Source organism: Ictalurus punctatus, chromosome 14 (assembly GCF_001660625.3).
Source record: "Ictalurus punctatus breed USDA103 chromosome 14, Coco_2.0, whole genome shotgun sequence".
Classification (NCBI taxonomy): domain Eukaryota; kingdom Metazoa; phylum Chordata; class Actinopteri; order Siluriformes; family Ictaluridae; genus Ictalurus; species Ictalurus punctatus.
In genome coordinates this window covers 10,178,972-10,196,913 of record NC_030429.2, presented here as the reverse complement: position 1 = coordinate 10,196,913, position 17,942 = coordinate 10,178,972, and the positions used below count along the sequence as shown (strand labels likewise).

General features: G+C 39.5%; 2 protein-coding genes across 2 annotated transcripts; one reads left to right on the top strand and one right to left on the bottom strand.

Moving 5' to 3' along the window:
* The first annotated feature begins 5,504 nt into the window (after window positions 1-5,504).
* LOC108275201 (interleukin-17B) lies at window positions 5,505-8,134 on the top strand. The gene is made up of 3 exons (XM_017485840.3): window positions 5,505-5,628; window positions 5,757-6,076; window positions 7,324-8,134. Exons 1-3 carry the CDS (start codon window positions 5,608-5,610, stop codon window positions 7,559-7,561), a joined length of 579 nt encoding a protein of 192 aa, XP_017341329.1. The 5' UTR covers window positions 5,505-5,607; the 3' UTR covers window positions 7,562-8,134.
* A 1,394-nt stretch (window positions 8,135-9,528) lies between these two features.
* arsia (arylsulfatase family, member Ia) lies at window positions 9,529-14,696 on the bottom strand. The gene is made up of 2 exons (XM_017485841.3): window positions 13,759-14,696; window positions 9,529-11,753 (listed from the first exon to the last, which is right to left on the bottom strand). Exons 1-2 carry the CDS (start codon window positions 14,049-14,051, stop codon window positions 10,361-10,363), a joined length of 1,686 nt encoding a protein of 561 aa, XP_017341330.1. The 5' UTR covers window positions 14,052-14,696; the 3' UTR covers window positions 9,529-10,360.
* Window positions 14,697-17,942: the final 3,246 nt, after the last annotated feature.

The window sequence follows — 17,942 nt, the reverse complement described above, 5'->3', positions numbered from 1 at the left end:
TATCCGAGAATGGAGATTTGAACCTTTTAGACACTAAAGTGGTGCGGATGGACACAGATAGAAGTTATACAGATTTGCCATCATCGCTTACCCTACCGATTATTCCGCTATGGCCGCCGGAAAAGAGGCTGCAAAACTACTTCCGCCCGAATTAGTCGTGAGGCAGATATCGCGAGAACAGCACTCATCCACGGGATTTGAAATTGCTCTCCCTTGTGGTGACTGTGAATGTGACCACTGTGATTTGTGAACTACAGTATATAAAATGTGACTAGTAATAGATTATAGATGACGAAGTAATCATTTCAGAATGATAAGTCGAGATGATAATTGTGTTAGGTGAAGTCTCTTACAGATTAATTTTTGCGTTTTCCTGCAAAGCTAATCACATCACAGTTAGCCTACCAATCACAACCATATATACAACAACTTACTATATATATATATATATATATATATATATATATATATATATATATATATATATGCATATATATATACACACACACACACACACATATAAAATGTACGTACATGCACATTACATATACATAAAATGTGTACATAAAAGCACGCAGATATGGACAGCAGCGTCGGGTAATCTTCACCTCAACCATCAGAATGAGGAAAATGTGATCTTAGTGATTTTGACCGTGGAATGATTGTTGGTGCCAGACGGGCTGGTTTGAGTATTTCTAGAACTGCGGATCTCCTGGGATTGTAACACACAACAGTCTCTAGAGTTTACTCACAATTGGGCAATAAAGAAAAACATTAAGCAAGTGGCAGTTCTGTGGACAGAAATGCCTCGTTGATGAGAGAGGTCAACAGAGAATGGCCAGACTGGTTTGCGCTGATGGAAAGTCTGCAGTAATTCAGATAAGCACTCTGTACAATTGTAAAAGCATCTCAGAATGCACATGTCGACTCTTGAGGATGGGCTAACAGCAGATTACGTTGGGTTTGACTTCTGTCAGCCATGAACAGAAAGCTGAGGCTGAGTGGGTACAGGCTCACCAAAATTGGGCAGCTGAAGACTGGAAAAACGTAGCCTGAATTGATGACTCTGGATTTCTGCTGAGGCACACGGATGGTGGGGGCAGAATTTGGTGCCAACAGCACGAATCCATGGCCCCAACCTGGCTTGTGTCAACAGTCCAGACTGGTGGAGGTGGTGTAATGGTGTGCAGAATGATTTCTTGGCACACTTTGGGCCTGTAAATACCAATCAATCATCACTTGAATGCTAAAGCCAATTTGAGTATTGTTGCTGACCATGTGCATCCTTTCATGGCCAAAGAGAAGCCCTACCCTTAGAGTATTATTATTTGTGTGTGTGTGTGTGTGTGTGTGTGTGTGTGTGTGTGTGTGTGTGTGTGTGTGTGTGTGTGTGTGTGCGTGTGTGTGTGTGTGTGTGTGTGTGTGTGTGTTATGTATTTTGTAATACAGTAAAAAATATTGGCACATACCATGAAGGGTAAACATGTGGAAACATCAAGGCTGGTGTGATAATGATTTCAGGGGTGTAAAGTATTCCGGTCTTAAGATGTACATTTATTTGAGCAGACAATACAGCTTTTGATCAGTTTTAAAGTTTGTCTTCTCATAGTGTATCCTGTTCTTTCGCCTGCCCTCATAAATTATGTGAAATACAAAAAGGTTGCCTTTCACAAATCAGACAGCTGAATGAAATAATGTTGCCTTTCATAAATCTAAAATTCAGAACCAACTTCCACTATTATGGTAGAAATATGAGACACTTAAAACAATTGAACACATGAAGGGAGCGGATGTGTGTACTCCAAGTCAATAAAAAAGACTCAGGCGGTGAGAAGGTATTAGATGTCTCTTCCTAGTGTTTTTGAAAAACCTGTCAAAAGACACTTTACTGTCATACCACAAAGAGAACAAACCTCAAACATAAGGTTCAATTTCAATGGAGATTAAATTGGAGCCTGATTCTTTTGTTTTATGAGAAATAAATAAAGCTATTGGGTTTCCAGGTGGGTTCCATGTATGTACATGAAAGGGGGGGATAGCCATGGACAAAAATTCTTTGCAGTTAAAGGTTTTTCTTATTGCAGTACCAGTGAATACGTTTGTCAGTGGTGTTAATCACAAAGAAAATTAAGACTGTTTTGCTTATAATAGTTGCACATGTCAGTAGCCTAGTTCGATAAAAAAAATCTTTATAATGTACAAAAACTAAGCAAATTTTGTAAGGATTATATATATTCTTATTATTATATATTCAGTCCCCTCTGATTGTAATGGGATGGCAAAGACAATTCTATTGTTTTTGTTATACACTAAAGACATTTGAATTTGAGATCAAAAGATGAATATGAGACGATAGATCAGAATTTCAGCTGTCACTTGCCTGATATTTAAGTCTATGATGTGTTAAACAACTTAGAACATGGCACCTTTGGTGACAGACCACCCAATTTTTAGGTGAGCAAAGTACAGTAACGTATAGTAGTAAAATATAGTAAATAACACTTAATATTTGGTTGCATATCCCTTGCTTGCAATAACTGCATCAAGCATTTCCAGCCTTTTCTGCAGCCTCTTTCAGTTGTAGTTTGTTTTTAGGGGTTTTTAGGGGGTTTCTCCCTTCAGACTCCTCTTCAGGAGCTGAAATGCTGCTTAAGTGGGTTAAGGTCTGGTGACTGACTTGTCCAGTTTAAAACCCTCCACTTTTCCACCCAATAAAGTCCTTTGTTGAGTTGGCAGTGCTTTTGGGGTTATTATCTTGCTGCATGATGAAGTTCCTTCCAATTAGATTGGGATGCATTTCTCTGTACATTGGCAGACAAAAGACATGTTGGTTTATCATTTTTTTTTAACTACTAATGCAGTCTTCACAGGTGAAACCTAATGTTAAAACTAAGAGTAGACATTCAGGGCTATTAAGTGTTTAAACAATCAATTTAACAAGGCACAAGAAACAGCTGTCACATGTTCCAATAGAGGTGCCAATCCATCGCAGGGCACAATCTCATATACATTCACACACCCATTCATACATTATGGATACTTTTTTGAACATGCCAATCAGCCGACAATGCATGTCTTTGGAATCGGGGAGGGAACCAGAGTACCCAGGGGAAACCCCCGAAGCACGGGGAGAACATGCAAACTCCGTATACACAGGGCCATGGCAAGAATCGAACCCCCAACCCTGGAGGTGTGAGGAGAACGTGCTAACCACTAAGCCACCGTGCCCCCTCATATATCACAAATAACTTTAAAAAAAAAAAAAAAACTATATAAATAAATAGATATGTAGTCATTTGTTCCCAAAAGTAAACCAACATCCAGAAACCAGAGGGGTTATAAGGCCATCATCAATTTCAAACAATTTCAAATTCACAATTCTACAGTGAGAGGAATGTTTACAATTGGAGAGCTTTCAAGAGAGTTCTTCCCAGGAGCGGGAGTCCCAGCAAGTTCAGTCCAAGGTCAGAACAGAGATATAAATAAAATCCAAACAGCTACATTATATGACCTACACTCATCTGTAAGCACAAGAAACATTCATGTTAATGACAGAATAATCGGAAAAGACTGAATGACAACGCTTTCATGGAAGAGTGGCTAGGAAAAAGCCCCTTCTCTCCAAGAAGAATTTGGCAGCAAGACTGCATCTGAACAAACCACAGAAGTTCTGGAACAATGTCTTTTGGACTGATGAGACCAAGGTGTGGATATTTGGTCATCCTCCGGACTGCCATGTTTGGTGGAAACCAAACACAGCATATTACCACAAACACCTCATACCAACTGTAAAGCGTGGTGGTGGAGGAGTGATGATTTGGGAATGTTTCACAGCCACACGATCTGGGAAACATGCAGTCATTGGAACAATGATAAACACTTTATACCAGAATACTCTTGAGACAAATGTGAGGCCATCTCTCCATCAGCTTATACTGGGCCAAAATTAGGTTATGCAACAGGACAGTAGTTCCAAGAACACCAGCAAATCGACATCTTAATGGGTAAAGAAGAAAAAAATGAAGGTGTTGGAATGGCCCGGTCAAAGTCCAGACCTCAACCTCACTGAGATGCTGTGGCAGGATCTTAAGAGAGCTGTGAATAAATGAATGCCCTCAAACATCAATGAATGTTTACTTCAAGTTATTGTTGCTAAAGATGGTTCTACATGTTACTGAATTACATGATGTACTTATTTTTGCCACATGGTTTACTTTTAGGGAAAAAATGACTACATATTGAAATCTGTTGTGTTTTTGTTGTCACCTGAGATTATTTGTTTTGGTTATAGAAACTGGTGAGGACCACACCTCACACCTTGATAAATAAAACATAAAGTTGAAGGAGGGTATACTTTTTTTTTTACCATGACATGTGTGAGTGTGTGTGTGTACGTGTGTGTGTGTGTATGTTTTCCTGTTCATTCAGATGGCAAACATTTTTGCAGTTCCTTAAGCTGTTTCTTTTATGTTTTGAATCCCCTTTGTTTGGCATTAAATGCCAGTGTACAATTCTTATATTTTTTATTTCATATAAGATCCACCACAGGATCATTGTAATGGATATTATGGGCATTATGTTGCATATGTAGACTGTTTCCTTTTGTTATTCACAAGAATAAGTAGTCTATATTATCTATTTTGTTGCTCTCCCAGTTGTATAACTGGGCCATTTTTTTTTTTTTTTTTTTTTTTTTTTTTTACAGCTGAGTGTTTAACACACTTAAAAACTCTGCTCTTTTGAAGCGGAGGCTTCGCTAATGAATTGCCCTAACCTGCCTCAAAAACAGGTGTTCTTTCTTTGGTCATCTCAATAGGATCCATTGAAAAGAAGCACATGCCAATAAAAGAGGATCAAAGACAAAACCTTGGATGCCTCATGTCCATAGCGGCAGGCAATGTTCTATGAGAGAGAGTTCCCAGAGTGCATCTATAGACCTTCAAAGTACTATTTGTTTGCTTTGTGGCAACAGGGCTTAAGAACTTCCTGAAAAAGAAATAAAAGGCGTATTTAAGTAAAAAGGGGGCAAAGCAGACAAGGAGAGCACAATAAGGCACAAAGTAGTGATGATTCAAAATTTCTTGCCCACTTAGACTGCAAATAATGCCCTAATCTTTTATATATATAAACCCGTTTCTCCGAACTAATATGAACAAGCAGAGAGTTCAGAACATATTTAGGCTAATCATTATTTTTAATTTACTTTATTGGGAGTATTACAAGTAGGGATTAGCTTAACCAGTGCTGATATTCCTGCCATAATTATCAACTTATAATAACTGGAGCATCATACTGATAAATATAGGTATAAAGATCCTGTAGCCTGTAGTACTGAGTACTGTAAGGTTTTAAAATCTGTCCTTAAAACTGTCCTGTTCTGTATTGTGCTCATTTCCTCACTATTACAGCAGTAGTGTTGTGTACACTCACTGACCGCACTGACTCTAACGCTCATTTGGCTCCACCTTCAGCTGCCCAGCACAGGTGTGTCTTCACCTGTGACAAAACCTGGTATGTAGTGACACGCATGCTGATCGCGCCAAAAGGTGTTTAATACATGGTCGAACACGTGTGCCAAATGTAATCGCAGCGAGCTGAGTGGAAACCATGGGCAGATTTTGGAACGAGGTGAGTCGAGATGGTGTGGCGGGTTTGAACATTTCCGATGCGTTTTTGCTACATGTGTGTAGGAAATCTATACTTATAACGCTGTTTTGAACTGATACTTGATCTGATCCTCTCTCATACACAAACAGCTATTAATGGTGCTGATGCTGGCGGATATATTGGTCATGGCGCTGGCGCGCAAAGAAGGCAAAGCGCGGAAGCGCAAAGTGGAGGGCCAGCAGGACACGCAGCCGCAGCGCAACGCCACTTCCTTCCAGATTCCCCTCGACCCCATTCTGACCGGAGACCACACAGCAGGAGCCGGAGAACAAGAGGTGGACTTCGACAAGGCCATAGATGACATGGTGTCCCAGGTGAGGAACAACCCGGCTCTGTCCAAAAGCAAGTGCGTAGTGGACCGCCACCTGTGGATGTCCAACAGTCGAAGCCTCTCCCCGTGGTCATACAGGTGAGTCGGGCATCCGCCTTTCCACCGTTTGTTTATTTATTTATTTACGGATATATTTATTCATTACATTTCAAAATTAAATTCCACATTGTGACATAAGGATATTGGTGAAATGCGTGCAAACATTTTGCTTTTACACAGAGATGTTAATTTTAACCATATATATATATATATATATATATGTATATATATATATATATATATATATATATATATATATATAGATAGATAGATAGATAGATAGATATGTAGATATATAGATATTATAGATACTATTATATTATAATAGAATTATAATATATTATTTATTATTATAGATATAGCTATTTAGTGTGTTAGGTTTCACAGAAATTCCTTTAGTGTATGAAGAAAATATTTAGATACTGTAGGCTATTGATTGAGTGAGAACATGGTATCAGTTCATAAGTGTGAATATAAGGTAAATATTATCTAATACAAATAATACAAAGAAATAATACAGTTACAACAAATAATACAAGTTCATTGTGCATGTAAACCCACGGTAATTGGCAATAAATTAATCTTATTAACTGCCTCCGTTTTAATTGTTATTTATTTATTTATTTTTATTTATTTATTTATTTTTTTTTTTTTTTGGGGGGGGGGGGGGGGGTAAAGTCTATTGACAAAACTTTGGCTTCTTTCTTCTGGAACTATTTTTGATTTTGCCTTATGTGTTGGATTTGAACGACACAACTTCTTTTCTTTTTCTTTTTTTGTCCACTCTCAGAAGAAAGGCACTAAACTGGGTTGGTACCTCTAAGTGTATCTGCTTTGTGTACCTTTAGTGTCTATCTTTTACCTAGAAAGGTGCATATGTAGCTAGTGTGGCTTTAAAACTTGGCTTTAAAACCTACTTACAGTCCAGTTGTGTAACTTAAATAATTTCAAAACGTACATTATATTCACGCTTCCGTGTGAAAGATACGTATTAAAGGTAGAAGGATAATTAAATACCCTTTATTTGTTTATTTTTTGGCCTAGAAACATTTGCACTCTGCTGTTATTAATGGAGTGAGCGATGAAGAAATATAGCATTACAGTGATGACTGTAAACCTCTGAATATAAAGCAAAGTGATGCAACCTAGAACATGTAAATATTTGTGTAGCAAAACAAAGTGCGTGATTTGTATGTTATACCAACATCCTGTATCAGTTTGCATGAACTTCAGATAACAATGTAACAAGTGTCGTTATTTGTATACTCCACCCTGTACTGCCCCAGGATCAATCATGACGAGAACCGCAGGCCCGTCGACATACCGGAGGCCAAGTGCGCATGCGCGGGCTGCATTAACCCGTTCACCATGCAGGAGGACCGCTCAATGACCAGCGTGCTCATCTACGCCAAGATCCCGGTGCGGCGGCTGCAGTGTCCCCGCAAGAAGAAGAAGAAGTGCGTGCCGCGTTACCGCACCGTGGTGGAGAGCATCGCCGTGGGCTGCACGTGCATAGCAGGCTGACTTCAGCCAAACTAATCTTCACGAACTCTCACTCTGATCACGTTTGTTTTTATTATTATTATTATTATTATTATTATTACTGTTCAACTTCATGTACATGCTCAAAGTCAAGTTGCTGAACCAAACCGAAAGGGAATCACAGTGTATCCTTCTACACCAGAGCAACTACACTATCTGTCCATTTGCCCCCCACAATTGAGTATTGCTGATGTTGTTGTTTTTCTTTATACTGGTTATAAACACTTTATTATTAGCCATCTGATTATTTAGCTACTACTTTTTATGCAGTTAAGCAAAGTTAAGTCACTTTTCTCTGTTTCATGATATAAGCAGTGAATTAGCAAGGCAACGTGAAAGCTACTCTTTTTTTCTATTTGTTATTCATTAGGCCACAAGGTACCTTATGTCACTTTGCTGTATTGTGTTTAAATTTAGGGCATTTGGCTGACGCCCTTATCCAGAGTGACTGACATTTATCTCATTCAGTTGAGGGATAATGGCCTTGATTAAGGGCCCAGCAGTGGCAGTAGTGCAACGTCCTAACCACTGAGTTATCAATCTTTCCTACTGAATGCAAAGAGAAGTTCTTTATTTTTGTTATTGGTATCACATGTAAGCATATGTAGAACTGAGATTATCATAGTCATGGTTGCTGCTTTTTTATTATACTATTGCTGAAACATTTGCTTCAGAGTTTAATTTTAAACATTATGCTTTGTAAATGCCTCATGAGCTCAGGGCTATTATTTTGCTGCACTGTAAAAAAAAAAAAAAAAAAAATGTAAGAAAATAATGCATGCATTTATTACTGACACAGTATAGGGTTAGATATGCTAAAACAATAATAAATACAGTACTCAAATACATTAATAAATAAAATAAACAAAATCGTGTATATATGCTAATATTTCATTTGGTAATATAAATTGTGTTAAAAACATTTTTTTTTACGTATTAATTTTTTCTTTAATTTGATTATGATGTGAAATATCAGTGTCACAGTATCTCATTATTACCCCTGAGTGATTGATAGTTTCCGTAGATGGAAACGGCTCTATTAATTAATCACACTAATAGCTTGATAGTCATATATTTAAGCCCTTCTTAAATGCTATCTTTTATTAAAACACTAAAATGATAAAAAGAAATCAAAATAGGTCAATGTGTGACCCATATGAACGGCCTCAAAAGCTCCCTAACCTGAATGGACCACTGCTGAGTTTCCAGAAGTCTAGAATCCTTTAATGGCATTTCACTGCACTCCCACTCTGTACCAGTTAAGATAGTATTATTTTTTATGTCACTTTTGGGAAACAGGGTCCTGACCATAATTATACGTTATAATTAACTACAATGTGCCTTCTTAAAGATCTCACACCCATTAGAGAAGATACTGATCAGCTTGATATAAAACACAGGCTTGAGATAAATATCACTCAAAAACCATCACAGCAAACAATCTGAAATCTTTCAGAATGAAATAATGATTAACATATTTTGGAGAAATAATGATTAATACATTTTAGCTATTAATATCTGAAATTGGTTAATAATACATTTTTACCCATTATTTTGTAGTTAAAAGCCTATATTGAAGACCCGCTGCAGTACCATCACAGTCCACTAGGGACTTTGAAGAAACGCCTCATCAGTGTGTCGTCTGTTGCAAAAGCACTCCCATTATCATATGAATATAAAGGAATAGAAAATATGGAAATCCTGCAATAAATACAGAAATTAAAATATTTAAAATAAATAATAAAAATAATAAAATAAAATAGGATAAATAAATTAAAACATCTTTAGGAATAAATAACTACAAAATAAATCAATATGGAGAGGATAAAAAAATAAACTCTGGAATAAATATGTACAAAACTCAGAAAGTAATACAAATAAAGCCACAAGCTTCCTTTGCTTCTCTTTTAAAACTTATTTAGTTTGTATTTATTTGTATTTTATGTTGATTTTCATGAAACATCACTTTTAAAAAATTTAAAAGTAAGAAATTTCTTGCAGCTCTCAAGATCCACGTTTGTTTATACCACCATGTGACCACTAGAGGGAAGTCTCTTAGTGGAGATAACAAATTTTACCCATCAACGCATGCAGAACACACAACACATATTATGCCAAATACTAGGATGTCTGGCGAGCAGTTGATCATTGTGATTTAAACACTCCATTTAAAAAGGAATATGTAAACAAATGAAAAGCAGCTGGTCCAGGTAAACAATGTTTTGTTTTTGTCTTTTTTTTTTAAGTCCACAGTGTTAATATTTTTAAAGGCATCCAGGAGCATTGTAAATGCATGATTGTCTAGAGTAGACCACCACAAAAATGCATTCCTTCATTCATTACATTAATCCGTCAGTAAGTCCTCAGCCCTTTCTTTTAGGTTGTACTAGGAATGCATAACACTCTTTAAAAGGCAGGGGGGGGGGGGGGGGGGGGATTTCTTCAATGGTCTTTTAAAGGTTTTTAGAATAATTAAGGGTTTTTCGCCTCCTAAACAGGCTCTGCTTCAAACCATTTCTAAAAGGGAAGCACCGTTGTAGGATTCTACACAGAACGTTTAAGGGTTCCCCTAAAGGAACAGCTGAAGAACCCATTTATAAGAGTGTAGGGCCTTACAAAGTACACAAGTAGAGAAAAAAATGGAGAGGTAGAGTATGTAATAAGATACAGTCAAACATGAGAAGCTCGTAACGCATAATTAAGCAAAAGACTTTCATCTGAATTTTCCAAAAGGTTTTCAGAAGGTTATGAAGAAAATCACATTTATCACATGTATACCACTCATATCCTATTGGACATAATCTTTGTGTTCAGTTTCTTGAAAAATGACCTCATCTTGCTCAGCTTCTTATTTTTGTCATTCCTCCTCCTGTGATAAACTTGGTGCCATCTGTCTGCTTCCTTGTCCCCAGCCCAGGGCCTCCACGCCCCTCCATTCAGACTTGGATCTGCCCTTGGGTCCTCAGCAGGGTAGCGCACAGGCACAGCTGTACGATTATAAAACGCTATCCTGGCCAACAGCTGTTTTACCACATCAGGCCTCTGTTCAGCCATGTCGTAGCGCTCATACGGATCTGCTGTGATGTTGAACAGCCATAGTGATTTGCGGGCTTCGGCGTGACGCTCAAGATCCCACCAGCCCCCTGGGAAGTTTCCTAACACCTGTGGTGGTGTCCAATCTCCATAACCCGGCTCTCCTGTCAGCAGCTTCCAGTCTCCCATTCGCACTGCTGCCTGTACAGCAGTGTTCCAGATGCCATATCCACCTGGGAGTGAGCCGTGGCGTGAAGGCACATACAGTGGGTCGATGTTGTGGAGGATCTCGAAGCGTGGGGACTCCTTGCCCTCGCTGATCGTTTCCCACATGTCATACCCATCTAGCTCATGCATTTGAGATACATTTCCCCCTGCCAGGCGCACCAGTGTTGGGTACCAATCAGTGATGTGAACCAGTGCCTTACTGACTTTCCGCCGTCTCCTGAGAAGTGGGCTGTGGACAAATCCAACTGCACGCAAGCCACCTTCCCAATATGTCCCCTTCCTGCCCCTGAGTGGCCAATTACTTCCTCCAAATAAAGGCTGGCCACCATTATCTGTAGAGAAGATAATCACACTGTTGCGGTAATAACCATATTTCCGGAGCGCATATGTCACGTTGTGTACTGCCTCATCCACTGATGAGACCATGCCTGCATATTTGCGCCGATTAACATTCCCCATGCCACGATACGGGTAGATGTACTCCTTAGGACACTGTAAGGGAGTGTGAACAGCCTGGAAGGACAGGAAAATAAACAGAGGCTGTCCAGATGGATTGTGCGATGCCAGAATCTTCCGAACTCTGCGTGTGTACAGATGTGTCGAGTATTTTCCCCGATATCCCCATGCCACTGTCTCACCTTCATGGAGATCGTAGCCACACCTGCCTGGGCCATCACAGGAGTCGTACGTGTAGTAGTCCACACTGCCTGTCAGCGAACCAAAGTAGGTATGAAAGCCGCGACGAGTGGGGAGACAGTCACGTTTGTAGAAGCCCAGATGCCATTTACCCACCATGTGCGTGGAGTAGCCGGCCTCCTGGAGGCGTTGTGGCAGGGTGACCATGTCAAAAGGCAGACAGTTGGGCTGGCGGGACCTGATGATCGAATGCTGGAGACCCGTGTGGATCTGATACCTGAGGAGAGGGAGGATGAAACTTTTTACACACCTGCATCAGAAGAAGTTCAACTATGGTAACTTTTACTTGCTATCCATGGTAATCATGCTCCTATTCCCAAAAGCCTCTGGCTTGTTCATTAAGAATCTAAATCTAAATTCCTTTCTGAAAAGCCACACCTGTTTTGTAACAATGTTCATTGCTAAAAGCACTATATAAATAATATTGAATTGAAAATCTTCAGTAGCATAAAAACTTCTTTAGTCCGCAATGTTTGCAAGTCATTTCTGTTGGATTCAGCTGCTACAGTACCTACTGCTGCTACCAGTTCCAGTTATGGCCAGTTTGAATTCCTCAGTTACATGTTTACAAGGTTGGAACCATTACAATCTTAGAGTTTTCTACTGGAATTTCCCTTACACGTCAATAGGAAAAAGGGGTCCTCTGGGCGGGTGATAGTTCTAGTTTTCTACATAGAAATCCTACATAGAACGTTCAAGAGTTCCCCCAGAGGGACAGCCAGGAGAGCCCTTTAGGGTTTACCTTCTAAGAGTGTGTAGGAATGATTATTCAGTATCATACAATGGCTACTCAGTATTTCTGTACTGCTGGATTGTGTTTAACAATCAGGATTACTGATGCATGGTCATGTGCATTGTCTAAATGATTAATCATAGAATCATATAATGACAACTAGCAAACTGCCAGTATTGAATGACTTGCAATTTATTGGCTGTCTTGTCTACATCAGGATTTGTATAAACACTGCAGATGTTCATCAGTACTAAGGCCAGTTATCAGGATGTGTCCGTGGATCCAGAGCCTGTCCTGGGAAGTCTGGACTGCCTACAAAACTAATCTGCTTACCAGCATGTTTTTGGACAATGGAATGAAACCAGAGAACCTGGACAAAACCCAGTGAATATGAATAACATATGAAACACGGCACAAGCGGTAACCTGAGCTCAGGATCGAACCAAGGACCCTGCAACTGTGAGGTGGCAATGCTACCTGGCGAGCCACCATGGCGCCCTCAGAGCAATTATCATATAATAGAAATCCCCATGTGGTGATTGAATGCTGTATGTGTTAATTCAGCACTGCATTATTCCTTTGCTTGGTTTTGGTTATGATTTGTATGTGTCATCAGGATAATCAGGATCATCATAATCATAATCATAATATTCAACTGATAATTCTCTGTAATCTAGGTCATTTTGAAATATCTAGTAGTAATGAAGCTTTATTAGTTTAGACCTGAAGTGTTGTGAAATGACTTCATAACTATACCATACTTCTGGTTGGCTTCACTTAAGCTACTGTTAATGCCATATAATGGCATCATTACATCATATAACAACATATGGAGGAAAAAGATGCAAAAAGATCTGAAGACATCTTTGCCATTGGAGTGCGTGCAGGTTTTAAGACAAAACACACTACACTCTCAGAAACAAAGGTTACTGAACTGTACTTTTCCTTGTCACTGAGATCCTCGCACAGACACCTTTTTAACCTTTATTATGTATCTTTAACCTGGTAATATGCATAGAGCATACCAATAGAGCTTTACTTTAAAGCTAAAAGATAACTCTGGTTCAGTTATGCATCTTGAATCTTGTTTACATGTATATTATATCCACATTTCCAGATGAAAGATGCATATTAAAAGTACAGAAGATTATGGTACCACCCCAGCGACAAAAAAAAAAGGTACAGTTGTATAAGTAGCTACCCTTTTTTTGTAAGGAGGTGAGGTGGCAGTCTGGGGTGAAAGGTATAGAACTGAATGCAAAAGTTTGCATCCCCCATAGTGAAAAGGGGAAATATTTTTTTTAAATCATTTTTTTCTACAAAAATCCATTTAACAAAGCATTTTTAAGGGACATCTGTGAAACCAGACACACCAAAATGTTATCATTTTCATTTCTTTGTCTTTATGTTTATGACTTATCCCAAGGGTGTGTAAACTGTTGCATTCAGATGTCTACAATCTACAGGCACGCATTAGCGTTAGATTTACCTGCCGGTGAGGAATTGGCTACGGGAAGGTGTACAGATCGGCTGCACGTAGTAATTCTCCAGCTTCACTCCATTCGCCGCCAGCTTATCCAGCGTGGGTGTGCGCATGTCAGGGTTGTGGTAGCCGATATCATTGAAACCCAGGTCGTCTGTCATGATGAAGATGATGTGCGGTGGTCTGCGGGGGTTCGGTACCGCAGGATCATTCTCCACTTGGTTCTGGCTCGACCAGTCCCAGGCGAGGAAACCCGCACCGAGCATCACGGAGAGACCCGCCAGAGCCGCTCCCGCCATGGCACCGCTGCAGTGCGCGCTTTCAGCCTCGGAGTGCACAAGCCCGAGAGATCATTCACTCGTTCATCACAGCCTTGGTAACAAAAGGCAAGGTTAAAAACAAGCTGTCTGTTCGATTTCCATCTCTGACACGCCTTGAGGTATAACCATGAACTTCACATCTGGAGCAGAAAACCTTGCGTGCGCATGACTTGTCCGCCAGGATTCGTTTGCTTTCTAGGATAAGACGGATAAAGTCACCCACACGAGCTTCCCTAAAAGCCTTTCACCTCTCCTTCCCTGTGTCTCAGTGGTCGCTTTAACTCCGCCCGGTCAGGCTTTTACATACAGTACATAGGCATGATGCACAAATTCAACTGGACTGCTCCAGTTTTCTGGGTCAAACCAGTTTAGAGTGATTTAGATTTGCAACAGGTATTGCCAGCTGGCAGTTATTCACTGCAATGGGGTTTTTAGACAAGGGGTGGCAGAGGCAAGGTAGGAGTGCACTACAGGGTGTAATTATTTATCGGAAAAGAGTGCATTTGCAGAATGTCTGATTTATTCCTTGGTACAAAATGAATGGGCACATAATGACATTACACTGACAACACTGACTTCATAGTCCCGTCCGGAAGTATTGGAATGGCAAGGCCAATTATTGTGTTTTAGCTGTACACTGAAGACATTTGAGTTTGAGATCAAAAAAATCTGAATTTCAAATTTCATTTCCTGTTATTGACATCTAAATGTGTTAAACAGCTTAAAACATGACACCTTTTGCTTGAGCCATTTGACCAGGTGACTGCCAGGTGCTTCTTGTTGCCCAGGTGTGCCCTGTTAGATTGATTGTTTAAACAATTAAAAGCTTTGAATGTCTACTCTTGGTTTGTGCCATGTGTTTTGCCGGTAAACACTGCATTTGTTGTTAAAACAGATAAACCAACATCAAGACCAGAGAGCTGTCTTCGGCAGAAAAGCAAGCCATCCTGAAGCTGAGAAAAGAGTGGAAATCGATCAGAGCCATTGCACAAGCATTGGACATAGCTATACAGCAAGTTGGAATGCCCTGAAAACGAAAGAAACCACTGGTGTACTAACAACCAGACACTGAATAGGTCGGCCAAGGAAAACAGCAACAGCTGATAACAGAATCATTGTGAGAGCTGTGGAGAAAAACTCAAAAACAACAGTCAGTGACATTACCATCAACCTCCACTTGGCAGGGGTGAAGGTGATCCACCGTTTGAAGAAGACTTTGAGAGCAGAACTATAGACTTGATACTACAAGATGCAAACCACTCATTATCAGTAGGAATCAGAAATCTAGATTAGAATTTGCAAAGAAATACAGAGATGAGCCAGTAAAGTCCTGGAATCAAGATTAACCTCCAAAGTGATGGGAAGACCAAAGTGTGGAGAAAGAAAGGATCTGTACATGATCCAGAACATATGAGCTCACTGGTCAAGCACGGTGGTAGAGGTAGTGTCATGGCTTGGGCTAGCATGACTGCTTCTGGAACAGGCTCACTGCTTTATTGATGATGAATGATTTCAGAAGTTTACAGGAACATTCTATCTGCCAATATACAGAGAAATGCATCCAGTCTAACTGAGAGGAACAATAACCCAAAAGCACTGCCAACTCAACAAAGACAATAACCCAGAATGCACTGCCAACTCAACAAAGGGTGTCATCAGGGGGAAAAGTGGAAGGTGTTAAACTGGCCAAAGCAAACACCAAACTTTAACCCATTTGAGCCGCATTTCACATCCTGAATAGCCTGAAAAGAGAAGCCCTCCAAAACAAACAACAACCGAAAGAGGCTGCAGTAAAAGCCGGGAAAAGCATCACAAAAGAACAATGCAACAGTTTGGTATTGTCAGTGGGTCACCAGCTTGATGCAGTTATTGCAAGCAAGGGATATGCAACCAAATATTGAGTGTTATTTAGTTATTTAGTAGTGTTACTTGAAGACTTACTTTAAAAAATATATATATATATATATATATATATATATATATATATATATATATATATATATATATATATATATATATACTTTTGCTCACCTAAAAACTGGGTGGTCTGCCACCAAAGGTGCCATGTTCTAAGCTGTTTAACACAAAAATATCAGGACATGAAATCTGAAGTTTTGATCTTCTTATCTTTTGATCACAAATGTCTTTAGTGTATAGCAAAAACAAAAGAATTGGCCATGCTGTTCCATTACTTTCAGAGGGGACTAATACTCAAGAGATTTGGGCAAAACCCCTATAACACCACAGAGATTTAAATCAACACAAGCTAGATATGATTCCTTGCGTTTGCAGGAATGTGATTTGAGATCAAACGTGGAGTGGCATTCAAGGTAACAAGGCTTATTTCCCTATGGATTCCAGCATGAGGTCATCAGAAATCCATGAAAATTGAAATGAACAAATAGTGATGTGATTGGACTTGATTCACTCACTTTCAGTAACCGGAACCACTGTCAGATCCAGAGCCTAGAAATACACACTGAGACACACATTCACACCTTGGGGCAATTTATCTTCACGGATCCACCTGGCATGTTTTTGATAAGTAGGAGGAAACCCATGTAGACATCAGGAGAACATGTAAAGATGTAAGAGAAGCTTACATTAATGTCTGTGTGGAGTTTTGAATATTCTCCCCATCTCTGTGTGGGTCTCTTCCAAGTTCTCTGTAATCCTCCCACTGTCTGAAAACATGCCAGTAGGTGGATTTACAGGTACTATGTTAAATTGCCTCATGGTGTGAATGAGTGTGTGAATGTATGTGCATGGTGTCCTGTGAGGGACTGGCATCCCATTCAGGGTAATTTCCAGCCTTGTGTCCAGTGTTCCCAGGATAGGCTCTGGGTCCAGCATGATCCTGAACGGAATAAAGTGGCTACTGAAGATGAATGAATGAAACTTGTTATAATTCTGCAGGTGTGAGACCACACCAGTGGTTTTGCAGTTTATAATGTTAAAGAGATACTGTAAATAAATCTGGGCTGGGGGAGAAAATCAACCCTCATTTATGTTACATCTGTGAGCATTTTAGATAACATTGTCTTCACCATTTTGTTTGCAAATACATGAGCTATTTTGCTTGATTTATAGCCTATGTGTACAACTTAAGCGACAGTTTCCACACTTCTTACAAACATACACGATGCAGGAAAGCATGCAGCTTCTCTATGAGGTCTTTGTGACAGCTTTAAATTGAAAACAGCAGCCAGAACTTGACATGTTATGGAGTTCATCACAAAACGCTCTTCATGATTCTACAAACACAAACAAGGTGCCTTGTCCTAAAAGCTCGTGTTTTGGGCCTTCGGGGTTTGGAGGGGCACAGGTCCTCGCTGAGCCTCAACACATGCCGTGTTCTGGCACACAAGAGTCCTCTTTCTTGGCTTGTGACTGTTTGTATTGTATATGAGTAAAGTAGGAACTGAAAGGTCTAGAGCAAGCAGTCACTGAAATCCATACAGGTTCAATCACAAATTTGGAAGATAACATCTCCAGTGGAGATGAGCATAACGGTATGCTATAGCATGCTAAAGCTAAACCACAAGCAAGCAAGCAAGCAAGCAAGCAAGTAAGTAAGTAAGTAAGTAAGTAAGTAAGTAAGTAAGTAAGTAATTAAGTAAGTATGTAAGTATGTAAGTAAGTATGTAAGCAAGTAAGTATGTAAATAAGTAAGTAAGTAAGCAAGTAAGCAAGTATGTAAGTATGTAAGTAAGTAAGTATGTAAGCAAGTAAGTAAGTAATTAAGTAAGTATGTAAATAAGCAAGTAAGTAAGTAAGTATGTAAGCAAGTAAGTATGTAAGTAAGCAAGCAAGTAAGTAAGTAGGTAAGTAAGTAAGTAAGTAAGTATGTAAGTAAGTATGTACGTAAAT